The sequence below is a fragment of the Sebastes fasciatus genome, chromosome 10 (assembly GCF_043250625.1).
Source record: "Sebastes fasciatus isolate fSebFas1 chromosome 10, fSebFas1.pri, whole genome shotgun sequence".
Taxonomy (NCBI): domain Eukaryota; kingdom Metazoa; phylum Chordata; class Actinopteri; order Perciformes; family Sebastidae; genus Sebastes; species Sebastes fasciatus.
Genome location: NC_133804.1, coordinates 17,113,017 through 17,138,548, shown reverse-complemented (window position 1 = coordinate 17,138,548; position 25,532 = coordinate 17,113,017). Strand labels below are relative to the sequence as shown.

At 42.3% G+C, this 25,532-nt stretch overlaps 2 protein-coding genes across 2 annotated transcripts in view; one reads left to right on the top strand and one right to left on the bottom strand.

Moving 5' to 3' along the window:
* Positions 1 to 25,166, top strand: part of atg2a (autophagy related 2A) — a 29,288-nt gene extending 4,122 nt beyond the window's left edge. The window contains exons 5-42 of the mRNA XM_074648606.1: positions 2,396 to 2,540; positions 3,460 to 3,705; positions 4,108 to 4,207; positions 5,545 to 5,709; positions 6,071 to 6,210; positions 7,815 to 7,893; positions 8,088 to 8,325; positions 8,678 to 8,819; positions 8,986 to 9,084; positions 10,521 to 10,676; positions 10,935 to 11,208; positions 11,604 to 11,676; positions 11,871 to 12,039; positions 12,124 to 12,266; positions 12,565 to 12,677; positions 12,861 to 13,018; positions 13,175 to 13,307; positions 13,455 to 13,639; positions 13,721 to 13,801; positions 15,146 to 15,252; positions 15,359 to 15,451; positions 15,601 to 15,671; positions 17,024 to 17,100; positions 17,657 to 17,827; positions 18,619 to 18,745; positions 19,053 to 19,276; positions 19,384 to 19,613; positions 19,784 to 19,913; positions 20,559 to 20,780; positions 20,895 to 20,996; positions 21,180 to 21,264; positions 21,606 to 21,759; positions 21,975 to 22,044; positions 22,238 to 22,320; positions 22,467 to 22,588; positions 22,707 to 22,861; positions 23,028 to 23,186; positions 23,287 to 25,166. Coding sequence (XP_074504707.1) covers positions 2,396 to 2,540; positions 3,460 to 3,705; positions 4,108 to 4,207; positions 5,545 to 5,709; positions 6,071 to 6,210; positions 7,815 to 7,893; positions 8,088 to 8,325; positions 8,678 to 8,819; positions 8,986 to 9,084; positions 10,521 to 10,676; positions 10,935 to 11,208; positions 11,604 to 11,676; positions 11,871 to 12,039; positions 12,124 to 12,266; positions 12,565 to 12,677; positions 12,861 to 13,018; positions 13,175 to 13,307; positions 13,455 to 13,639; positions 13,721 to 13,801; positions 15,146 to 15,252; positions 15,359 to 15,451; positions 15,601 to 15,671; positions 17,024 to 17,100; positions 17,657 to 17,827; positions 18,619 to 18,745; positions 19,053 to 19,276; positions 19,384 to 19,613; positions 19,784 to 19,913; positions 20,559 to 20,780; positions 20,895 to 20,996; positions 21,180 to 21,264; positions 21,606 to 21,759; positions 21,975 to 22,044; positions 22,238 to 22,320; positions 22,467 to 22,588; positions 22,707 to 22,861; positions 23,028 to 23,186; positions 23,287 to 23,523 — 5,458 coding nt within the window. The 3' untranslated portion in view covers positions 23,524 to 25,166. The remainder of the gene's footprint in view (positions 1 to 2,395; positions 2,541 to 3,459; positions 3,706 to 4,107; positions 4,208 to 5,544; positions 5,710 to 6,070; positions 6,211 to 7,814; positions 7,894 to 8,087; positions 8,326 to 8,677; positions 8,820 to 8,985; positions 9,085 to 10,520; positions 10,677 to 10,934; positions 11,209 to 11,603; positions 11,677 to 11,870; positions 12,040 to 12,123; positions 12,267 to 12,564; positions 12,678 to 12,860; positions 13,019 to 13,174; positions 13,308 to 13,454; positions 13,640 to 13,720; positions 13,802 to 15,145; positions 15,253 to 15,358; positions 15,452 to 15,600; positions 15,672 to 17,023; positions 17,101 to 17,656; positions 17,828 to 18,618; positions 18,746 to 19,052; positions 19,277 to 19,383; positions 19,614 to 19,783; positions 19,914 to 20,558; positions 20,781 to 20,894; positions 20,997 to 21,179; positions 21,265 to 21,605; positions 21,760 to 21,974; positions 22,045 to 22,237; positions 22,321 to 22,466; positions 22,589 to 22,706; positions 22,862 to 23,027; positions 23,187 to 23,286) is intronic.
* Positions 1 to 25,532, bottom strand: part of rnaseh2c (ribonuclease H2, subunit C) — a 100,722-nt gene that overhangs the window by 58,518 nt on the left and 16,672 nt on the right. The gene's annotated exons all lie outside the window — the stretch shown is intronic.

The window sequence follows — 25,532 nt, the reverse complement described above, 5'->3', positions numbered from 1 at the left end:
GCCTTTTAATGAATTACACTGACAGAAGTTTATGCAGCACTTTAACGCTCCCAGATGACTGGTGCGCATGCAGAGTACGAACGTCAGGGAGCGCACAGACATGCGCATGATTGGTGTACTGTGGGATCGCTGTCGCACACTTTTTAATGGAGTTAATGAACTGACAAAGTGCACAGAGCCGGATACAAGCACAGCAGTTCTAACAGCTTGTATACATGGCCTTAAATACACATCACTTCCTGAGCAGATTTCACAAACCGCAGACCACCTTTTCAGGCGGTCTCGGTTCGGTTGTTTGGTCCGCACCAGGATTCGATTGACAGCTTTCACACCCGCCCAAACGAACCATACTAACAGGGCAAACGGACCCGAATTCGTTTTAACAGAACCAGACAGGTTAGCTTTAAAAGCACCCTAAGAAATCTCCCCCTCTCATCTTCATTTCTGCCCTGTTTTGTTTGATAAAGACATAAACAGTGGAATTTTTCAGTGTCTTTTTGAGGCCTGATCAGAGCAAACCTTCTGGTGGTCGTGATTTAAATAAATCTTTGCAGGTATTTTACACAACACTGCGATATATGTATGCTGTCCATAAATCGACACTGCATTTTTGTATTTTTACATTTTTGATTCTCACTTCTGAAAATGTGCAAAAGCCTTTCCTCATTATTCCACTGTTACACCAAGTTTGTAACAGTGTAATGTGGACCTCTTTGTCAAAGCCTTCTTATAAATGGGAAGAAATTAAGATATAAAAGTGTCCTGCAGCCCTTGTTAGGGATGAGCTGAAATACATTGGTCAGCAGAACTGTCTAAATCGTTTCTGTCATACAAATAATAGCATCCAGATTTATACCCACAGCTCCTTCTTTTGTTGTATTTCACTTTTTATCACTCACTAGAGGGAGCTAAAATGTCTCTCTGTGATCAGTGATATTGTAACTCTCCCACATCAGCACTTATAGTACAGCCACGGGAGAGGGAAAGCAAAATGGAAGACAAGAATTAGATTTCATCTTCTCTCTGCTCATCAGCAGATAAGGACAAGAGGCCCCTGCTCGGTTATGAACTTGCACTCCTTGGCCTCGTGTTGTCAGACTGCCTCAGCGTAAAGCTCAATTTAAACAGAGTATCGAGCGACGAGGTCACTCACCTGAACAGGCTTTTATCAGTGTGGCTGCAAATAACTGCAGGCTGCACTTAAGGCGTCGTCAATATGGGATGTCAGGGGAGTCTCTGACCTTGACATGTGGTCACTGTTGCTGTGAAGAACCAGATAGTTAACTGGTTGTATGACTGTAAATGAAATAATAATCATGATTTGTGCAATCGTTTATTGGAAGCTATTATGTTCTCAATGATTTGAAGTATTTTACTGCATGTTTGACTGCAGTTGTCAGTCCTAATTAAAGTAAATGTACAAATAGTGCTCATGTGACACTATTATTAAAGTGAAGGTAACTGAGCTCATTTGCAGCCATTCCCAACCACCCACTCATTTGATTAATTGTCAGGTAGCCACTGCTGTGTTTCTGTGTTTATTTCCATCGGTGCCACGTGTCCTGTGACTGTGTTGTTGACATTTTCTAACGTGGGTCACTGCAACACTGTTGAACCCTTTTTTTGTTTTTGTAGCTTATTGACAAAGCTGCTCAGGATGGCCACGTTGATCTGGGGACAGTCACCAGAAGGCCCTGTCATCTCAAATGCTTGATTTTTAACGAAACAACTGATTTGAGTCACATGAAGCATGTTACAGGGGTAGTGTTTATTAAACAGGATGCTGTTTGATCATCTAAGATCAACGGACTGACCGCAATCAAATATTAAGTGCTACTTGTACTGATCAGTATGTCATTGTCATATTAATTCAGTAATAATATAATAAAGTTCCTTACCTTATAGCAATGGTACTGTGACTTTTTGCTGTCACAATGCAGCAAAAACGTTTGACTTTTGCCCGTATGTACTGAGTTAGGGCTGGGTAATATACATGTGGATATATATTGTCAAAACTATATAAAAATGTCTCACATTTCTATATGGTTTCTATTGCTAAATAGGCTAGGCCTATATTTATTTATTTTTTCTCTGTAATTTCGCTTAAAACTGTTATGTTAATTTTGTTAATGTCACTCAAGTCCTTTAAATGATAACATACTTTTCATTTGTCAAGTGTTTAATTCACACAGGATTATACAAAAATAAGCTTTACCAGGTGGGGATTTCATATCCTATTTATTTATTGAATTACCATAAAACATGCTCTATTATGGTATGAAATGATCGATATTGGGATAGAAGATTTTGGCCATATCGCCCAGTCTTATACTGAATATTTTTTTTCATGGTGCTAAATAATAATGTGTTTTTTTTATTCATGGTGTTGCTCCAGCCTGGAGTACTTTGACGAGGCGGTGCGAGATCCAGCCAGCCAGACTGCCGTGCCCGTCGACATCCACCAGCCGCCCGCCTTCCTGCACAAGATCCTCCAGCTGAGCGCCGTCAAGCTGTTCTACGACAGCACCGGCATAGGACAGGTGATGGAGACCTCACCGCCAATGATTCTTTATGTGTAATCTTTATATCATTTTTCTTTTTCACACTTTTATTTATTTATGTATATAATTAATGTATTCACCTACTTATTAGCAGGGTCATGAAAGATTAAGCAAACTAAAAACAAGAAATATCAAAGAATAATGCATAAAAACTCAAGATACTTACACCACATTCTGCGACACAGCATGAGCTTAAAAGGGGTTTATAACTAACTAAAAATCTCCAGATATTCAGACTTTGATAAACCAGCTTCTTACTCCCATGGTGATGTTTGAACAAGCTTAACTTTTCTCACTTAATGCTGTTGCAAAGTAACAAAGTAATAACCAAGTTTACAAAGTTAATTTGCAAACTTGGAGGAAACATTTAGAAAGAAAATTTGGTAGCCTACATTTTAAAGTTTAATGCATCAGTCTGGTGCACTTTGAGGCTAGATCTATGAAGAACTTTGTGCATTTGTAAACAATTTCATCATAAATACATTGGTTGTATAGATATAAATGGTGATGAGACAGCAACAAGTCACACTCACAAAGCATGAAAAAGAGACGTGGTCCATGTTTAATGATGGCTCGGTCGGGTTGCTGACATTGCCGCAGTGAGGACAGTGCACCCCGGTTGACAGTCGCGCCAGGAACAGGAAGCTCCGTCCCTCCTCGCAAGGGAGAGAGGGCATGGTGAGTGATGAGGTCCGGGCGAAGGCAAGACAAAACGAGAGCGTCATTTCGAAACGGAAAGCAGCACAATAATGATTTTATCTCGATTATTATCTTGTTTCCATAATCGTTGGAAGCTAAAAAATCATAATTGAAATTAAAATTCCATTAATTGCACAGCCCTACGATATACATATGATTTATAACTAGAAATGCTCATAGATTTCTCGTCATTTGTTAGGGTCCTCATGAAAAGGTACACCCTGATTCAGCCACGGCAAGTGAAGGAGAAGAGGAGGAGGAGGAGGAGGAGGAGGAAAAAGAAGATGATGATGAGGAGGAAGAAGAAGAAGGAGAAGAAGAAGAAGTGAAGCCCAAGACATCCCCTCCTTCGCCTGCATCTCAGCCACTGCTCATAGGAAGCTGCTCCGGTTTCATCGAGACCACCGTCAAGATCAAACAGAACGACATGCTGCCTGGACCAAAGGTCTGTGTCTATGTGTGTGTGTGTGTCTATGTGTGTGTGTGTGTCTGAATTCCACCCTTAGGATGAAGAAATATTTTGCAGCCCTACTTCATCATATTTTCTTTTGATTACCGTCAGCTGAGTACGTTGTCTTGTTTGTCTTCGAAACATCTTCTGTGTTGTTTTTTTTGTCCCTGTAAAATATCTGTCCATTCTGTAAAACTACAAACTGTCTGTCTGAATGAACACCGTTGCTTTAGCCGATTTGTTTACTGTTCTGCCGTGAAAAAGATTCCAACGTCAAAACATTAATTCCACATCACGTTTTCCTGCCGTTCACTGGCATACTGTAACAACATCAAGGATTAGTAAATGCAGCTGTTATCTCATATTGATTTCTGTCTCTCTGTCTCTGTTCATCAGTTGGAGTTGGATGGGAAGGTGGGCTGTGTCCACATGCTGCTGTCTCCAGATCAAATCACCCATCTGACAGACCTGCTGGCAGCTCTCTGCATAGACACCGGTACAGTAAAACACAGCCACTGTGATAAACAAGCACCAATCCCAGGCCGGGGTTACTATTATACGCTCCATATGCGGTCACAATTGACACTTTAATGAGAACTCTAAGGGCGCTTTCACAAGACATTGTCCGTTTGGCTAGTCCGAATCAGAGTGTAATTGATACTTTTGGTTTCTTTTTTGTATTTAGTCTGGTTCGGTTTCACAGTGCACAAATTATCGCAGACCAAAAAAAAAAATGAAAATGCTGATGGGTGTGTACAAAGGAGCAAATTGATCTTTTCCATCTGAAGAGCAGCCACCTCTATGCAGAGAATCGTGGACTTTGATGCTGTCGGATGTTTTTTCACTTTTATTCTGATCGACTGTGCGCACGATTCCCTTCTCCTCCAGTTTATGACTTTATGAACGTCACTATTTTTGTGGACTTTATTTAGCATATTCTGTATGTTCTCTTCGGCCCAGATGTCAAGCAAACATCCGTCAGTCCTCTCCCCCTATGTTAACCTGTCGTTTGCCTGTGTCCATCTCAACAAATGCCCGCACAGACAGCCTGCGCTTCTGTTCGCTTGGAGACTTGGTCCTAGACCACCTCTCGCAAGCGGTCTCGGTGCGGTTGTTCTGGTCAGCACCAGACTAATATTACTGCGTTCACATCTCCCCAAACGAACCGCACCAGAGCTAGATTAAAACAGACTAAACGTTGGCTTGTGAAAGCGCCCTAAGAAATCCGAATCTGAGATTGAAATTGCCTTTCTGACTCCTGGATCGTATTGGCATTACAGGTTATGTTTGATGTATCATGGTGATTATGGTGTGAAACAAGATAAGTCATGTGCCTCTATTATTTAAAAGATTATGGTGATTCGTTCATCTTAAACTGATGTAAAGAACCAGTCATAGTTGGGGCCTGTTATGATAACATGAATACATTACAATCAAAAGGATATTAGCATTCAGGGTCATTTTCTGTTCACAAATTGAAAAGCAAATACTCTGTTCTCCATCCTGATGATGAGTAAAATGATACTCACATTCATGCATGTACTCACAAAATAAAACCACAAATCCAAAACTTATTCATTACTTCTTCTGTGTCTAGAGACCAGGAGGTAATCTGGTGCTTACAGACTTTAACAACACATAATGTAAAACTCCTCAAAGTCAGGAGGACTCTGAATAGATGCACTCAGACACAGACAGACGATAAGCCTGTGTTGTTTCCTCTGAAGTTCAGAGCTAGAGGGTCACAGACATCTCTAAATGCCTCATAAATGTGAGGTCACACTCTTTCTCAAACCCATTCATAAATCTATTTCTGTCTCCTCTCTCCCCCAGAGACAGACACTAAGTGTGGCGGAGCTCTCAGTCGCCCGTTGGACTCAGACGACCTGCGTATGATTGAGGACGACCTCAGTAAGCAGCTGGGCTCCAGTCCCAGAGACAGGGAGTGGGAAGCTCCCGACGACCTGGAGCCCTACATCACCGGCCTGGAGAATGGAGGTACACAGAGCAGTTCTCCCTTTTTTTAAAATAAAAATCCAGCGTTCATACAGTACATACTGCATATAGGTATACAGCATTATTAATCTCAAGGTACAAGAAATCTGTCTTTAGCCAGGCTGTATAAAATGCTTAGATTGTTTTTGTGAGACCTCGGTGATGTGAACCCTTTAGAAGATTGCTGATCTGGAAATTACTTTGAAAACACTCCTGCCGCTCCTTTCCTTGCAGCAACGTGCCCTGAAGTTTGAGTACATTGTAGTATTTAACTTGTCACTCTGTCTGCGTGTGTATAGACGTCCCCGCTTTGGGTCTAGAAAAGCGCTTTACAAATAAAATGTATTCTTATTATTATCTGCAGATATGTTTTTCTCCATGGGTCCTGGAATGACCAGTAGCATGACGTCTGTGCGCTCCGGCAGCGAGTTGTCAGACAGTGATATGGAGTCCTCCACACACAGTCTGGCCAGCTTCACACAGCCGGCTTCATTGTCTGCACAGGTACAGCCTATATATGTGTGTGTTTACAGTCTAAACATTTGTCAAATGGCTGTATGTAGAGCAACTGCTGCTGTTAAGCTGAAAAAACATCAGAAATGGAAAAAAAGAAAAAAGTTTTATTGGTGTCCTTCAGTATTACTGAAAGTAGTAGTGGTATGTTTTTATGTTAAATTCCTTTTTTTAAATATGGGGCTTTGTGCAAGTGTTGACTAATAGCAGAATGGGTATTTGCCAGACATGTAACTCAGGTCATTTGGTCCAATGGTGCCTTCAAATGGGGTCGTGTTTACCGTGTTCACGAGAAGAGTCTATATGAACGTCCCCCTCCTGTGTATTCACAACCTGTGGAAAGTTTTTCTGAAAGCTCTGAGTTCACAAGTTGTGACATCTTTGTTGACGTTGTCAGAAATGGCGGAGGCCATGGAAGTTCATTTTTCGGTTCATAATAAGTGAATATTTTGTAATTTTAATCTTATATTGTTTTTCTTCTTAATTTTCTAATATGTCTGAGGAAAATGTTGACATTCCCAACAGCCTCATCTTTTCCCTCTGTCATTATGCCTTTGCATTTTCTGCATTATGTTACCCGCTTGCTTCTAGATGGCGACAATAACGTTAATATTGCTGTTGCTTAGCAACGGTGCTCTCACAACTTAACCACAGCAAGCATATCGTGTACACGACTTCCCATGTTGTAAAGACAAGCTCACCAGTTTCATTTGAAGGCACCATAAGTCTCAAGTAATTCCTAAGTCATTTTTTCTTGGGCAAGTCAAGTCGCTTATGCCAAGTCAAGGCAAGACATTATTTTAATTGTTGATTAATCTGTTGACTATTTTCTCAATTAATCGATTAGTTGTTTTGTCTATAAAATGTCAGAAAATGGTGAACAATGTAGATCAGTGTTTCCCAAAGTCCAAGATGATGTCCTCAAATGTCTTGTTCTGTCCACAACTCAAAGACATTCAGTTTACTGTCATAGAGGAGTAAAGAAACCAGGAAATATTCACATTTAAGAAGCTGGAATCAGAGAATTTTGACTTTTTTTTATTTTTTATTACTCAAACCGATTAATCGATTATCAAAATAGTTGCCGATTCATTTAGTAGTTGACAGCTAATCGATCAATCGTTGCAGCCCTACATCCATGGAAATAAGTCAAATACTTTAAAAACAGAAAAAATGCCTCTGCGTGAACAGAAACATTTGTGAGAACGGCTTCACACTCATTACAGCCAGACTACAACATCAAACTTTGGTGCATTCTGCCCCGGTCCGTCTCTCTGCCTCTTAGCAGAATATCTGTTATGAGTAGATTCAAGCAATTATTTAAACTGAAAATGTAAAATGAACACAAACATTTCATTCGAATCATCATGCCTCAAGTCAAATCACAAGTCTCTCATTTATTTTCTGTCAAGTCAAGTTGCAAGTGATCAAAACAAAGAGTCTAAGTCCCAAACACTCAAGTCCACATTTCTGGTATTAGCACAGGATATTTTATGAACTTATGTGCACTCTCAACAACAAACCAGAGCTGGAACTTGTAAATGTACTCATCAAATGACAAGCAGTCTGATTTCCACTTTAATGTTCTCTGCCAGGGCATGGTGAACTGTCCCAGGAGGTATCCTGTAGCAGGCTGTCTGTCGAGTCTTCCCCAGGCAAGCGGTCGGACCAGAGGTAAAATCACTGCAGTGCTGAGTAAAGGGTTAAAATCTGTGGATCTAAAATATCAAGTACTGGAGTGTTCTAAAATTTCTACTCATTCATGGCGCCTGCATGTCACCACTTTACACAGATGTTTGACCTTTTTGTCAGAAGAAGCACGTCTTTAAAAAACAAAGAAAACTGAACTGTCACCCTCTTCCTCGCAGGACGTTCACACAGCGGCCAGGCAGAGCAGCTGAAGCCCGATGCTTTGTTGCGTCTGACCCTTGGCGGGCTCACCCTGACCCTGCTGCAGGAGGACCCGCCCTCTAAGCCTGACGGAGCTCAGGTGTCTCAGGTGTTCTTCCGGGAGCTGGCCTTCTTCAAAGACAGCATGTTCAGTGAGCGAGACTTCCACCATCTGAGAGGCGGCTTTGCTAAGGCCTGCCCACGCTCCCATCTCAGGTAGAAAAACACAGACAAATATTTTGTCTTTAGTGAGTTATAATTCATCTGGACATACTCAGCTTCCCACATAATGTCCTTTTACAGCAATTACAGATAGGAAGGTACTTCATTTGGGTGTGTAGTGTTTGAAACGTGAAAAGAAGCTTGTGAAAGTTGACATTTTTGACAAGTTTCAGTTGACGATACTGTTAAACTTCCCTTTCTTAATAAGATTCTGCTCAGTAAACAAATTATTCTGTGTCACGGTTTCTGAACGGTTTGTATCATTTCACATTGTGTAAAATTGACGCCCGCCATATTGCAAACGTTTTTTTCTAATTCTCGTTTGCCTTGTCGTCCTCTCTCCCAGAGTGACGGGAGCAGCAGTGCAGGTTGCTTGTGAGATGCGGAGCGGGAGACGCCACAGTCGGGCCGTGACCTCTGACCTTTCCTTCAGCAGACTGGAACTGTTAGAGTGCCTCTGGGAGGACGGGAAGCCTCAGTACAGCGAGGTAGAACATCTCTTTGTGTGTCTGTGTAGCTCTTAAGCTGACCCTCTGGCTGTGTTTTTAACTAAACTTGTATTTGTTGTCTGGAAGTCGTTTTTGTTTGTTCTGTTTCCAAGCTTATGAGGATGACTTTAGAGGACATTGTGTCTCTTTCTGTGTCTCTTTTCAGTTGCTTCAGTTCCAGAAAGCTGGTCTGTTTACAGTTGGAGCTGCAGCCAGACCGTGTGCCCAACTACACTACGGCCTCACTGAAAAACACCTGCGTAAAGTACGCATTTACACACACACACACACACACACACACACACACACACACACACACACACACACACACACACCCTGACTTGCCCATTTTCAGTTTGTTTTTGTCTGAAGTGCGTTGCATTTCAGTGTACAAAATGTACTATACAAACAATGTTTATTTGGTGTGTGTGTAGCAGGTAAAGTAGTGTAGTATTACAATGTTAACACCAGGCCAATGACAGGAGTCATTGAAGACAACAGGAAAAAAATACTTATTCTAAAAATAAAACAAGTTAAAAAAGTAAAGCAGCCAGTATTTATTGTTTTCTCATGATACTGTTGTAGTTAGAGAGTTGCATGATAATTTAAAGTAATGTTGATTGTGAAAATGGGTATATTGTGACAACCTTATTTTAAAGACTAGTCCCAAACGTCTTTGACTTAAGTCTCCAAAAATCTATATTTTACAATATTTGCCAGTATTAAATGTCTTAACCTTTATGCATTACTAGGGTCATTTTGGCTTTTTAATTTTGTATTTTTTTTTTTTGGCAATGTTTTTTTGGTTTGTTTTTTAATTTTGGAAGTTCAACCTCAGGTCCTATAATAAACTGTGTACAGTAGCCAAAATCCACACACTCAGACCCTTAAGGACAAAAAAGTCCCCATTGAAACCCATTAAAACCACAAGTTTTGATCCCATGGCCATTACAGCATTAAACCTTCTACTGTATTATATCAGGCTTTCAATCTAGAGCCCTGGCTTCAACATTGTAGTTTTTACTATTTTGCACCAGATTGAGCCTGTTTCTCATGTTCCTCATGCTATTTTCATGGTTTCTACTAGGGCAGTGCTGCTTTAATGCAATGCATCAAAATCAATCTGTTGTTGCTAATCATTGACGCATCCCAGACTGTGAAAGTATACAAGATAATAATCATTCACTTTTTGTGGGGGGGGGCGGGGGGGTTCTTTACAACAGTGACATTATGTAGACAAAAAATGAATGAGTATTTGGTAGTGATGATCAGGACTGACGTTGGTTAAAAGTGGAAAATAATACTAATATATTAATTTTAGGGCGGACACAGACATTTTTGTTCTCTAAGGACATCAGAGCAATTTTTTTTAAAGAGAGGAACAGGGGTTAAATTTGATCGCTTTCTTGCAAAAAAGGGTGTATAACCCTCAAAAATAGCTTTCCAATAAAACTGTGCGCTGAAATCCTGAACTATGTTGATGCCAGTAATCATAAACATATTCATGCAGCGTTATTCTATCTAATAAGATGTATTAGATCGATTTATCAGGTAAAGGCTTCCCTTGATTGATTAGTTATACAAAAATGTCATCAAAATAAATGTTTCATACTGGAGTATGAAATTGACTGACGGATACATCAATCTATCCTTTAACACAAGTGTGCATGTTTCTGTGTGTGTGTGTGTGTGTGTTGGCAGGGTAAACAGCGGGTGGTGCGGCGGGACAGTGTAGTGCGGGTGGAGCTGGCAGAGCTGAGCGCCGAGTTGGACCTGGACATCCTCAGTCGCCTGGGCAACCTGAGCAAAGCCTTCAGCCACTGTCCCACACAGCCTGGTGGACCTGGACTCATGCAGGTGGAGCCCCACACACATTTATTACATCATTTAGAAACTAATTACATAAAGAAAAACACCCTAAAAATGTAGATCTGCTATCAAATGCAACTCAATTAAAACACATGCCAGAAAACACAGTGTCTCGAATAAATGCATCAAACTTCAATGTCATCAAGACAATGGAAGACTATAATTCTGTTACTGAATCAGCTCTTAAAATCCATGTCAGCAAACACTCTTTAGATGAATAAATACTTTCTCACCGTCTCTCTTCAGACCCAGAGCAGCGAGCTGTGCTCCTCCTTCACCCTCATCTCCCCCCACGCCATCCTCAGGCTTCGTTTCCCCATCCCCGACCTGCGGCCCCTCCCTAAGCGTCGACCTCCGACCCAGAGGGCAGTGCGGCAGGAGACCCTGGTGCTGGAACTGAAGGATCTGGAGCTGAAGCACCAGGAGGCCCCGGATCTCCAGAGCGAGCAGACTGCCCCGGGTCAGCCGTGGGCTCCCTGCCTCACCCAGCTGCTGGAGGCCTCCTTCACCGACCTGCATGGTAGGAACACACTCAACCCTATACTTTATTCATGAAATTGATACTTTTGGTTTGTCTTCTATTTAGTCTGGTTTGGTTTCACATTGCACAAATTAAAGCACATTCATTTTATAAAAAAAAAGAAAAATTGCTGATGGGCTTGTACGAAGGAGCGAATTTATCTTTTTTCGTCTCGACAGCTGTGACTTCTAAGCTGGGAATCGCGGACTTGCTATATTATTATTATATTATATTACTGTCAATGTTATTCACTTACTACTGTGCACACGATTCCCTTCTCCTCCAGTTTATCTCAAATGACTTCATAGACTTTTTTTGTACTATGTATATGTGGCTGAAGCAGACCTTTAAAATGTGAAATGCAGACAGAGAACTGATGTGTTGTGTCTCACCAGGGTCATACGAAGGCTGGGAGGGCGGCTCTTTCCCCTGTATCAGAGTAAAGAAGAACCGCGACTCTCCGCCGAGGTGAGTAGTGGTGATTATGAAAATAAATAAATTAGATACATCATTTACAATCTGCTAGAAATCAGCACTTTACAGTACCAAGACATTTGGAGTCTAAATTGAGTCACTCTTGCTCATGAAATGAGACAAAACATATTGTTATAATGTACTCTACCACAAGCCAGTCTTACTTAGGTTTCTGTTTCTGTGAGCAGGATATCAGTGCGAGTGCGTGGAGGTGAGACTCAGGGCCCGGCAGCAGGTCTGGGTGGGATGAGCCTCATCACGGACCTGGGTGCCGCCTTCTTTGAAAGTCACTGTGAAATCAACGACAAAACCAGCTCCCCGTTCTCCTCCAACCGCACCATGTTTGAGACTGAAGAGGTGCGCTGACACACAGAAAAAAAAAAAAGATCAGCCGTCTTATCAAGATTCCAGACTGAGCTCTTCCCTCCTTCCTTGTTTTAGATGGTGATTCCAGCCGACCCAGAGGAGATGCGTCAGTTTCAGGCGCAGTGTGTCGCTCAGTGTCAGTGTGCGGTGGACATCAACCTGCCTCTGGCCTACGTCCTCCTGCCCAGCAAACAGGCCTTCCAGAGCTTCTACAACAGGTATGTCAACAGTAGCATAGGTGTGATGGCTGTTTTTCAAGTAAAGATTATCCGGGTATCCCCCAACAAGTTGGAAAATGTTTTAAATGATCTTCAGTAGAATGTCTTCTTATTGTACAGCGAGTTTTATTGTATTGCTGGTGTCCTCGTTCTTGAGCTGCTCATGTCGAACTGTTAGCCTTTCGTTGTGTTAGAAATAGCTTCCTCTTCCAGCGTTGTTCCTTTTTTGGTCTTTATATTGGTCTTAAATCCTGCGTCTGAAGTAACATTAATGTCCCCCGCCCCCTTCACCCAAAAGGATCAATAATGATCTGTTGATGTGGGAGCCTCCTCCCCCCTCAGCCCACAGCACCGACCACAACCGCCATCACCGCGACGAGTTCCAGCTCTGCAAGTCGGCCTTTAGACTGGGTGAGTTTTACTGCCTTGATGGAAAAACAACATGCAGATCTATTGATATAATAGCAACTAGCCTGCCAAAACATATTTGATTGATTAAGCAGGTTTTGTGTGTATTATATCAGGATGTCTCTTCCTCCATTGATGAATGAAATCAAACCGATTAAGTGTGTCTTCTCTCTCTCTCTGCCGTAGACTCTGATTCAGAAGAGGACGAGCCTCAGTTCTACTTGGCCAGCGAATCATCTGGAAAGATACAACAGTCGGCTCCCCGCCCCAACCACAACCTCAGCCTCCTCTCCCTCACTGTGATTATCGGCAAAGGTCGCCTCCAAGCCAGAACAGACAAGAAGGTGAGCCAAGTCACGTAACTAAGACCTGAGACTGGAATTGGTTTAAAAGACAGCAGCTCTGGTTTGATCTATTCACAATTCAAAATTGTTTTAACTGTAACCATTTTTTATCCAGTCATTTTTGTATTTCTTAATCATTTCATCTCATTGATTCAGGAGGACCAGAGTCATGGGGAAATTGTGCTCGACCTGGAAGGGGGGAAGATATTCAGTGTGGCGCAGCACCAGAACGACCCCAATCTCAATTTCCTGTGTCTAGAGAGCAGACGAGTGGAGCTCTACCATAAATGTACACATTGTCATGTTGTTTGCAAACATTTTATTATTCATATTGTAAAAACTTACATACAGTCCCTTTTAAATTACATAGAAGTAGATTTAACGCTAAGTAGAAAATGTTAATGTGTGTTCTGGGTCGTCATTTCTTCCACTACAGCGGTTGTGAAAGACACCCCCATCCCACAGCGGTTGGAGATGCCCAACTTCACTCCCCCAAAGCACTTGGACCCTACCATCTACCCCACAGAGGTGGGTGTGAGCAGTGTGAGCGGCAAGGAAGGGGAGATACAGATGTTGTCCACAGCCATCAAAATCACACTGGACCCACAGAGGAGTGTAAAGGTACGTCCTCGTCAAACGCCTGATTTTGCTGCTGTGTAAGTTTGAAATTAAACAATGTTTGTTTCTGTTTTCTCCTCGTAGGAGTTCCTAGTTGCTCTTCGTCTTCAAGGTGCCACCATGCGACATAATGTGACGCAGACTAATCACAGCTGGCATGAGCAGGTGAGGAAGCAGATAATAGTCTTCTCAGTATCTTCTTGTTCCTCAATGTTGTTGCTGAAATTCCATGAAAGGAAAATCCCTTCTTAGAGACTTCCTTGCACTTTAACTCAAACAGTTACTGGCAATGTGCTGTGCATTCCTAGTCATATTTATTATTTAATTTCTAGATGTTTCAAGGTGTTTTTCTTTTTCTTTCGTTCTTTCTTCTTTTATTTCTTTTGTGATTTCATGCTTTACTGGCCTAATGAAAACATTTAAAGTGAAACAGCAGAACAATTTTCAGCTCTCTTGGAGATGAAAGTCAGATTTAAAGATTTGATGTCAGTTGCTCGGAGTCAGAAAATTCGTTCGTCTCTCAAGACCAAGGATGGCCAAACTTTTTTGAGTGTTGGCCATATACAGAAAAATATAAGGAGCCCTGGGCCAAACAACTAGTTACACTGCAAGAAAATCAGCCTTTCTAGACCAGAAAACCCCATTGTGGCAGTGTACGAAGCGTGGGACTGATGTTTAGTTTCATAGTGTCTTCTGACATTGTACTCTTTTATCAATGTAACGAAATTAAGAATACACACTCCTCCTTGACTTCTGTGAAAAAGTACTCATTTTCCCAACGTTTCTGAAATTTTCAGCCCTCACTCGCTATCTCATGTCTTCGGTTCCGCTATGTTTACCTAATCAACTGAGTTAAATGTTTTCATCGAATAGTATTCAATGTAAGTCAAGTAGTTGTTCAAAATAGGAGCGACGTCTAGTTTTCAAACTAAGAAGTGCAATTTATTAGAAATATGCTCAAGCCACATTTTAGATTATTTTTAAAAACTCACTGCGAGCCATTTAAAAACGGGCAGCGGGCCGTAGTTTTGCCACCAATGCTCCAGACCAACATGTTTGACATTCCACCTTCATACAGAAATAGAAATATATGAATGTGGATTACAAAAGAGTGAGATGCCAGTTTCTCTCGTAGCAATGGACCAGGGTGCGGTGGTGTTGTACGATATTGTGCAGTTTACAATCCACTGTGTGCAGCTGCTGCTTTTGTTTAACTAGAAAATCTCACTCTTCATCGTCCTGTTGCTGTTAGATATTCAAGCATTTTCTCCAGCTATATAAACACAGAGTGTTTACCTGCAGCTGCATCATTCATAACCTAATAGACCTGCAGCCAATGTTATTATACCAGAAACAGCAATTTGTTCTGTTTTATTTTCCAGTTAAATCATTTGGGTTGTGCAGAAAACTAACCACGCTCCATGCTGAAATCAAATTAGGTGGATGAATTTAAACTGGTTGTCTTTCACTGTGTTGCCAGCCAGCTGAGTCTGTATTTGTTTGTTACAGCTGGTCGACTTCCTGGACGTCATTGATGATCCCATTCTGGGATACACAGCACCTGCTGTCATCACTGTCCTCCACACACACCTCGCTACCTGTGCCGTCGATTACAGGTATAAACTATACCTAAAAAAAGTGTGGTAGAATGATAAGTTAAATCTTCTCCTTTTTTTCCACCCTCATCTTCTGTGTTTCTGTTTCTGTGTTTCTGTTTGCCAGACCTCTGTATCTACCACTACGCGTGTTGTTCACAGCAGAGTCCTTCACTCTGTCCAGCAACATCATCGTAGACACCGCCACCTTCCACCTCAGGTACAACTCACCACTAACTGAACAGGAAGACTGTCCATTAAACAAAACAAATGTCCCAAAAGTCACAATATTAGAAAAATGTTAATATCACATTATATGAGCTGGTTACTCACGGTGTCTAAGTTGTGTTTTTGTCTTGTTGTGGTCAGATTCATCCTGGATGACTCTGCTCTCTACCTCTCTGACAAATGTGAGATTGAAACCGTGGACTTGAGGAGAGGTAAGACACACATGATATTTACATGTTACAGTTACAGATTTGTGACAGTTAGTTTTCTCTAGAGAGAGTGAGTCTGTTGCTCAGGAGTGTTGCAGTTGTTTGTAGCCCTAATCTCACTAGGCTAGCTAGTTTCTTCATGTTTGTTTACTTTGTGTCCGTTAGAGTTATTCAGCATTAAAAGTATGTAGGAAGTCCAATGTAGCTTAGGGTGCTTTCACACCTGTAGTTGGGTTCATTTGGTCTGGACCAGGGGGAAGAATCATACGTTGTTGCATTTTAGTTCTGGTCCGGTTCCTGTTCACACTGACTTTCTACAAACGAACAAGAGGAGTAGACATGAAGTTATAGAGACTGACGGGTAACTCAGTGATTGTCATTCTGCATCATCAGGACCCACGTGGGGAAATCAAAATCCAGTGACTGACAGAAGTTTATGCAGCACTTTAACGCTTCTGATGTGTATATTTATGTTCTTTGATTAATAACTAATTAAGTATTATTGAACTGCAAATCGGCCACATGTTATGATGAATAATAGTAGAGACAGGACTGTACAAAAGCTGCTTTGCTCACTCCCAGATGCCTGGGGCAAACGCATAGTGCGAACATCGGGGAGCGCATGGACACGTGCATGATTGGCGTACTGTGGGATCGTCACACACTTTTTGATGGAGTTAATGAACTGAACCAAGTACACAAAGTCAGATACAAGCTCAGCCGTTTTAACAGCTTTTGACCTATTAATAAGGGAAATATCCGCACTGACGTGCTTACATACATGGCCTTTTACAGAGTTCACGATCAGCAGGTGGATTTATTAGTAGTTTAGCTTTTGAAATCATGCTTAAATCACATATCTGCTGTCACAAAATCCTGTGGCTGGTTCGTTTGCTTTCACACCACAAACGAAACGCACCAGAGTCCGCTTGGAACCGAGACCACCTTTTCAAGCAGCCTCGGTTCGGTTCACACCAGGGTTCGATTGACAGCTCAGTTGACTTTAAAAGATGTTAAACATGGTGTCTGCTGCTTCACATTTTAATCTTCAAAAATGTTTTTTTCCAAAAACAGGTGTTGGAAAAGGACGTCATCTTACAACCAGCGACGTCTTATATTAGGACCAATAGACCTTTCCAAACTTGACAACATAAACATTGTAAATGGGCCCCTTTGTATTTCCTGTTGCAATGTTTGTTAATGCAGTAGCTGACAGGAAGTAAAGCTGTTACCCTAGCAGCAAAATGGTGATGAAAAGGTCTATACAGTAGTTAATATTAGTAACATAAACAAGAGTCAGTGTCAAAATGAGCTGCTCTCTAATTAACGCCACCGTGTGTCTTTGTGTCACACAGACTATGTGTGTGTTCTGGACATTGACCTGCTGGAGCTCGCCATCACCACATGGAAAGGCAGCGATACGGGCAAGCTGGTGAGTGCTCTCCATCTGTTTACATGAAGCATACAGACTACCCCTGCCAGTGAAAATGTGGACGTTATAAACAAAACATTATAATTTAGTTAAATTTCCTTCTACAACCACTAAGGAGCACGAGGCCTCGTGTTTATAAATATTTGTTTCACTATAAAAATAGCTTCAGATAAAAAGACTAGGATCATTTTTCAGTTAGACATGGAACCAAAAACAAACGGGCGACAGTAAACATGTCGTCCGACAACAATGATGCAGCTGCCCTTTTAGCCAATCAGAAACAATGTGTACAGATGTGAGAGAGCACAGTTTAAATTCTGTTATGTAACAATGCAATACAGTTTTGTATATGCATTTGCATTGTCTAGTCTTTTTTTTTTTTTTGTTGGCATTTGCTGCATGCTTTATGTTTATAGCGTTCAGGTGTGTCTTTATTTTTTATTATTTCATTTTTAGTTCTTCCCTTCTCTTGCATTACAACTCTCTCTGTCATCACCTTTGTTGATTCTTCTGTTATCAGTTTTAATGTTGTCTGTTTCCTTGCTTTGTTCTCCAGTCTCAGCCTCTCTTTGAGCTCCGTTGCTCCAACAATGTGGTTCACGTTCATACCTGTGCTGACTCCTGCGCCGCCCTGGTCAACCTGCTGCAGTACCTGGTCTCTCAGGGTGACCTGCACCCCCCTCCGCGACACACCTCACCCACCGAAATCGCTGGCCAGAAATTACCAGTAAGGCCGACGTATTTACTGGAGAATTAAAAATAATGAATTGAAAGAATTAAATGATGTCTTCAGACTAGTTAAGCATTTCAAGTTAATGTTTTTCATATTGAGATTGATCCCTTAAAAGTCTGACGGGCTACCGGCAGCTATTCAATCTTTCGGAGGTTTTAGCGGGCTCTATGGGTTCTATGGGTACTCACGAGTCTCCCCTTCACAGACATGCCCACTTTATGATAATCACATGCAGTTTGGGACAAGACATAGTCAAGTCAGCACACTGACTGTTGTTGCCTGTTGGGCTTGAATTTGCCATGTTATGATTTGAGCATAGTTTTTATACTAAATGCAGTACCTGTGAGGGTTTCTGGACAATATTTGTCATTGTTTTGTGTTGTTAATTGATTTACAATAATAAATATATACATACATTTGCATTAAGCAGCATATTTGCCCACTCCCATGTTGATAAGAGCATTAAAATACTTGATAAATCTCCCTTTAAGGTACATTTGAACAGATAAAAAATTTGATTAATCGCGATTAACTATTTTAATCGATGGACAGCCCTAATCTAAACGTATAATGTTAGAATATCAAGTGTAATAAGTGTTAAAAGTTAAAGTTATTATTATCCCTTACATAGTATATAGTATTCTACATAGAATTTCCTACACAATGAATTGAGAATGAATGAAGTGATTGCTGGCGAGAACAGAGCGGTTCCATGCATGTTGAGAAGTGGTATAAAGTTGCCATATAATTGTCTAATGTTGTTCTGTAATATTGTGTCTTGTCAGCTTTCAGAAAGTCCTGCGGTGGTGCTGCCCTGCCCTCCAGCTGAAACCGCTGAGATCAACCAGTATGACCTGGCTGATGCCTTAATTGACACAGAGAAGAGCCAACGGGAAGAGAGTTTAGATCCAGGTACGGAGGAGTTTGTCTCTTTAAACATCTGAACATCCCGACAGGATACGGTTCAGTAAAACTCTGCTATGACCCACGTTTCCTTGTGTGTAGGGAGGGGGTTTTGGGCTGGTTTATTTTCCATTAGTGCTATAGAGCTGTGGTGAAGCTTGACATTCACAGAGGAGTGTATTGTCACACTGTAACCGAATTGACTGAATTTTTAGGAAGGAAAATAAAGCATGAAACTCAGCCCCCGTTTTGCCAGATTTCAAGTGTTTACAGTAGCAGCTTGATTCCTTAACCTGACTGATGGACGTTTGTCCAGGTTCACCCTCCATGCCGAGAGGCTCGCCTGTCTCTGTCTACCTGTTCCCCGGTGAAGCTTCGAAGCGCAGCCCCTCCGTCCTGCAAGTTGAGGACTCTGAGCTTGACGGACTGGTTGCCACAGCAACGGAGGCACAGGCAGATATGATGTCAGAGGAAGGCTCTGAAGGCTCCACCGACAACGACGACTTCTGCATCTTGGAGGCTCCCGGGATGGGCATTCCTGTGAGTGTCTCTGCTTGCTTTATGGCCCCCGTTAGCTCACTTTCCCTCCTAGCAGAATGAATCTGTATGTTTACTCACAAAATGTCCACACGTGGGATTTGTTACAGCCCAGGGACGGGGAGCCCGTGGTGACGGTGTTTTCTGAAGGCCCCATCAGATTGAAGGAGAGTCACTTCTCCAGGCCTCGAGGCAGCTCAGACCTGCTCAGAGCCCCCAGCCGCTTCCCGGTGCCCCAGAGCAGGGTGGTGCTGCGGGAGATCTCTGTGGTCTGGCACCTCTACGGGGGCAAGGACTTTGGCAGCAAGCCCATGTCCATACATGCCCAGCACACAAACAGGTAACACACACACACACACACACACACACACACACACACACAGGGTCACAAGCATGTTCTCAGATGCACAAAAATGTAGTTTCTCATACAATATATACATCAATGGCCTTGAGATTCTTTCACCTGTGTGTTGTTTGTTCAGTTTTCTCTCCCTCCTCTTCTCTCTTCAGAGGTCGTTCAGCCCCCGTTCGTGGGTCCCCGTCGCGCTCTGTGGCTCCCTCTCGTCCCCAGAACTCCTGGCGCTGGGCCGGAGGCAGCGGGCGTCAGCACGCACTGCTGATGGAGATCCAGCTCACCAAGGTGTGTATATATATATATATATTGAGACGAAACTGAGACTAGAAGTGGTTTTCAGTTAGTTTATCCTAATATAGATTTATTTTGCAAATAATGAAGTGATTTGACAGAAACACGTACGTATTTCAGGCATTTCTGTATTTAACTGCTAAACTATTTTTAGCTGCGACCAGCAGCTCTATATCTCACTCTGTCGGTCGTTCCACAAATATTTCGCCACTCTTTGGTGGCCACAGTTTTTGCCCTAGGAGGCTAGTGTGTGGGTGTAAAGGGTTGTGTTTGTGCGCATACGTGGTTGCAGCTATTGCGAATTCGCGCCTGTAAATTTTTGTTTGAAATGACGATTAAAGGAATAGTTTGACTCTTTGGGAAATACGCTTATTCGCTCTCTTTGTTAGAAGATCAATACCACTCTCATAGGCAGATTTTGTAACCATTGTTTCCCTGTACTTCCAATCTGTATGCTGAGCTAAACTCACCAGCTGCTGGCTCCACATATACAGTATATCATACAGATATGTAAGTGGTATTGATCTCCTCATCTAACTCTTGGCAAGGAAGCAGTGAAATGTCAAAAACTATTAATTTAAATTCAACTTGAAACCAAACTGTACTGCTTCAACTTTCTCCTCCTGTTTTGTCATCCAGGTGTCCTTCCAGCATGAGTCCTATGCAGCGGCGGCAGCGGGGCAGGATGGGGATGGGCCAGTGGCAGTTGGGGTCGGTCCTGGTGGCGAGCAGCCGCTCTCCAGGCAGGTGTTCATCGTCCAGGAGCTGGAGGTTCGAGACCGACTGGCCTCCTCGCAAATCAACAAGTTCCTCTACCTCTACACCAGCGAGAGCATGCCTCGCCGAGCCCACTCCAACATGGTGAGACAGCAGAGAGGGAGGGGGGACGGACAGAGGGAGTCTTTGAAATTACAGATGTTGGAGAGGTTTTCTGTGATTGCTCTACGATATTGATTGTGTGTTTTCTTTTTGTAGCTGACAGTGAAGGCCCTGCAGGTGTGTCCAGAGTCTGGCCTCGGTGGACCAGAGTGCTGTCTTCGAGTCAGCCTGCTGCCTCTACGACTTAACATTGACCAGGTAACTTCGGCTCCTGACACTGAACACTAATAGTGAAATCTTCTCCATCCAAATCCAGTCTCAGTCAGGCACCCAAAAGGTGGCTGAGTAGAGCCTGAAATTCTGTCTTAATTTTCACTGTGAAGAAAGTAAATAACTGGTTTTCAGTTGTGACTTCTCATCATCATCATGTCTCCTTCCCAGGACGCACTGTTTTTCCTGAAGGACTTTTTCAGCAATCTAGCTTCCTTTGTTAACCCGTACCTGCCCGTGGACCCTGCAGCTGAAGGTGAGCTTTGTCTGATGATGGTTTTTTTATTCTTTGATGCGTATTTCATCACTTGTCTTTCATACTTAATGTTAAGGACTTTTGCCAAAGACATAAATATTACGATTTCAAACTAAGAGCTGTCATGCAGGCTTCTCTCATTCGCTAAGCTGCTTTTTGTGGAGTTAAGTATATATACAGTATAAGGACTGTCATCACTGTAGCATGATTCATTTTCATTGGCTGTTTAAATGATTACTCCAGCTAATTTTGTGTATGTTTAACATTTGATCCTGTATTCAATTTAAGACATGCTCTGGTGAATATCTGTTTTTCTATATTTCTCTCCATTTATTTTTCAGTGAAGGCAGACCCCTCCCAAAAGGCCTCTGAGGAGGGGGAGTCAGCCGCTGGTCTGGGACCTGACCTCACAGCTTCCGTGGAAACTACCTACAGCGAACAGAGCTCCTCCTCTGCCGGCTCCACCTCCTCCTCCGACCAGCCAATCTACTTCCGGTACGTGAACACCGACTCACCAGAAGGCTCGGAGAAAGTCTCATTCTGCTTTTACAAATTAAAGGGAATAAGGGTTATGGGTTGGAAAACAATAAAGCTTGTTTTTCTGTATATAAAAGTTGTAAAAAAAAATACTCACAATTTGTCTGATAAATAAAGGTTTAAAATGTGAATCGATAATATAGTCTTTCTCTTCCTCCCCTGCTATTTTTCAGGGAGTTCCGATTCACCTCTGAAGTGCCTATCTGGCTGGACTATCATGGCAAACATGTCGTCATTGAACAGGTGAGAGGTCACTCAAACAGCTCATCTGTCACTCAGCATGACCAAAAACTTAATTAAAGTTACTGTGAGGAACTTTTAACTGGTTATGAAAATGTCTCAATTTGATACTGATGCCTCTATATGACCTGCAATTTGATCAGGGAATAATTGTCTATGTGTTCACTCTCCTTCTGTCCTGCTCTTTGCTTCATAGGGAACGTTTGCAGGGATTCTGATCGGTCTGGCCCAGTTAAACTGTTCTGAGTTGAAGCTGAAGAGGCTCTGCTGCAGACACGGGTAGACATACACACTTCCATACCAACACATCTCATCAGTTGCTTGAGATACATAGTCATCTGAGACTAGATCACCGTGTTTGAAAGGCAAACCAGTTGAGTTTTCAGTTGCAAGTTTCTTAGTCTTTCTTCTGCAACACCTTCTAGTCTCCTCGGTGTGGACAAAGTGATCCAGTACGCCGTCACAGAGTGGCTAACGGACATCAGGAAGAATCAGCTGCCAGGCATTCTGGGAGGTGTTGGCCCCATGCACTCAGTTGTCCAGCTGTGTGAGTTGATACTGCTCCAAACACACTGATGTACACGGTGTCCGCTCAACATTTACATGTTCTTTATCCTGTTTTATCGCTTGGTTCAATTCCTTTCTTTCTCTTTGTGTTTCTCCAGTCCATGGCGTGAGGGATCTGTTCTGGTTGCCCATAGAGCAGTACAGGAAGGATGGACGCATTATTCGAGGTCTCCAGAGGGGGGCAGCATCCTTCGGCACCTCCACAGCATCAGCTGCTCTGGAGCTCAGCAACAGGCTGGTGCAGGCCATACAGGTACTCGGTCTGCTTTCAGTGCAGGTCACGACTGTGAATTAAAGTTAAACCGAAGCTACATTTGGATTTGAATTTGTCTAAAAAAAAAAAAGTGTGAGATTACTTGTTGAAGGATTTCAGGATAGGCAGGTATTTGATGCCTGATGTCTGTCTGCTTCTCTTACAGGCCACAGCAGAGACGGTGTACGACATCCTGTCTCCAACTCCTCCCCTGAACCGCTTTGCCATCACAGAAGGCCGGGTCCCCTACAGCCGGCCCCGCAGACATGCTCAGCCTGCTGACCTCCGAGAAGGTGTGGCCAAGGCCTACGACACCGTCAGAGAGGTGCGTCCCCAAACTTACCCTCTCGAAATTGATTATGGTCTCTTCTATAATAATAATAATTTGACTAATTTCTCCCTTGACTCTTCTCTCTGCTCTCCAGGGAGTGATCGACACGGCTCAGACCTTGTGCGATGTAGCATCCCGCGGCCATGAACAGAAGGGTCTGCCCGGCGCTGTGGGCGGCGTCCTGCGGCAGATCCCGCCCACCGTGGTCCGACCCTTAATAGTGGCCTCTGAAGCCACTTCCAATCTGCTCGGCGGCATGCGGAACCAGATCAAACCAGACGCCCGGAAGGAGGATTTCCTGAAGTGGCGCACAGATGATGGTCAAGAATGATGACGACTTTTTTTTGTCTGTGTGAGAGAGAGAAAGTGTGTGTGTTTGTGTGTGTGTTTGTGTGTGTGTGTGGGGATTATGATCTGGGGAAGTCTCAGCGAAGGGAGCGAATCCAGGGTTTGAATGCGTATTTGCATGTGTGTATGGACTAATGAGAGTCAGTGTGCGCTCCAATGCAAAAACAAAGCAACGACTAACGACTACTGCAGTTACTGACGCCCAGTGTTTTACGTGGCTCCATCACACATGGACTTAACCAGATTTAATCATTCTGTTTGGCATTCGGCACGAGCTCTCCTCAGTAATGCACGAGTCTGCAGATTCTCCTTACTGTCTGTTCAAACATATCACCGTCACACTCAACTGGCTGGCTTCATTTTCAAGTGCAGGTAAGGTTATCACTCTCAAGGTTTCCTTGTTCATAAGTAAGACATAGATTGTGGGCACTTCATGTACTCTGAATTGTGCTGCTTGAAACTGTTTGTATTCTAATTTAAAGCAGTGATTTCTGGCACAATTTCACCTTCTTCCAAGGTTCATGGAGAAGAGGTAGATAGAAAGGTGAACTTCCCTTCTCTTCATACTCTGATTCATCATTAGTTTACTTTTTCTGGGTGCAAAATGTGATGAACTGACGCAAGATGTGACCAGAGCTTTGGTCTACTTGTTGTCCAGTGATGCTCATAGTGGAGACTGGGATAATATTTTAATCAAGTGTCCTTTGCTAACACCCTCCAGACGTCAGCAGATGGTTTTCACCCTGACTTCACGACACAACACATTGTCACTGGTTCAGCTTTGGCCCCACTGCACACCTGCTTCTCTCAGTGCTGTTATTTGTGCCATAAACCTTGCAGAGTGCCCTTTTTAACTAGTTTGTGTTGCCTTCCTCAAACCTGCAACCTTCCTGCTACTGTACAAGTATAACACATGTGGATACATACCTGACTGAGAACAAGTTTCCTGACTGAATAGACATACAGATCACATGAAGCCTCTAAACTCTGTAGCAGCACGCTGGATTCTTTTACAAAGTCAAGTAGGAATTGAGTCGTCTGTAACTCACAGTAAACTGTCCAGATGTCAGCCAGTGGTTCTTCCTTCTGCATTGCAGCTCATTTTGTGCTTCTGTTTCCATGAAGAGTTAAAGACTGGGATCTGATTTAACCTGCTCTGTCTGCAGAATTGCTTTGCCCTCTTCTTTAGTTGCCTTCCTGCATTTTTTATGTTTCTTTATTTGTTTTTTATTCTGTTAAAACATTAAGTATTGTCATACTCGTTTTCAAAATAAGAGTTGAAAGGATGTGAATCTGGTGTCGATGGAGGATGAAAAATTTGGGGTTTTGTGGTTTTAAAAAAAAAAAGACGTTTTACATTTTTAAATTGTTTTTGTTTAATAAGTGTAAGGGATATGTGTCCCTCTGTTTGTTTGTTTGTGTGTGTGTGAGAATGAGAGAGAGAGTGTGTGTTTGTGTGCGCGCATGATGCATGTCTGTGAGGGTGACAGGTTGATGCTTGTTACGCCTCTTGTGTGTAATTACTATTTACTATATCATAAACTGTATGAATGACCTGTATAATACAAAGACGAGGAGTATACAAAATTAATACAAAAAATAAAAAATTTGAGTATAAAAACTGAACGCCATCTTTTCCTGACATTTTTGTTGCTAATTAACACCAATATGTTTGTTATGGTTACTAGAAAATGTACTCAAGTACTGTACTTAAGTATAGTTTTGTGGCAATTGAACTTTACGTGAGTGTTTTATGTTACTTTAGGCATCGCTTCCTTTACATTTGCAATATTGACTTTTTATTAACTTTTTGCCTCGCTGCTTTTACTTGAGAGCTTTAGTTACTTGCTACCCTGCAATTTTTTTTTTCAGTTTAGATTTCAGCTACAAAACACATGATGGACTCATGAGATATGATCCATTGTTGTAGATAAGAATACCAAAAAACTACATGTAATTGTTTATTAGCTCAAATGATAAGTAGTCTCGTGC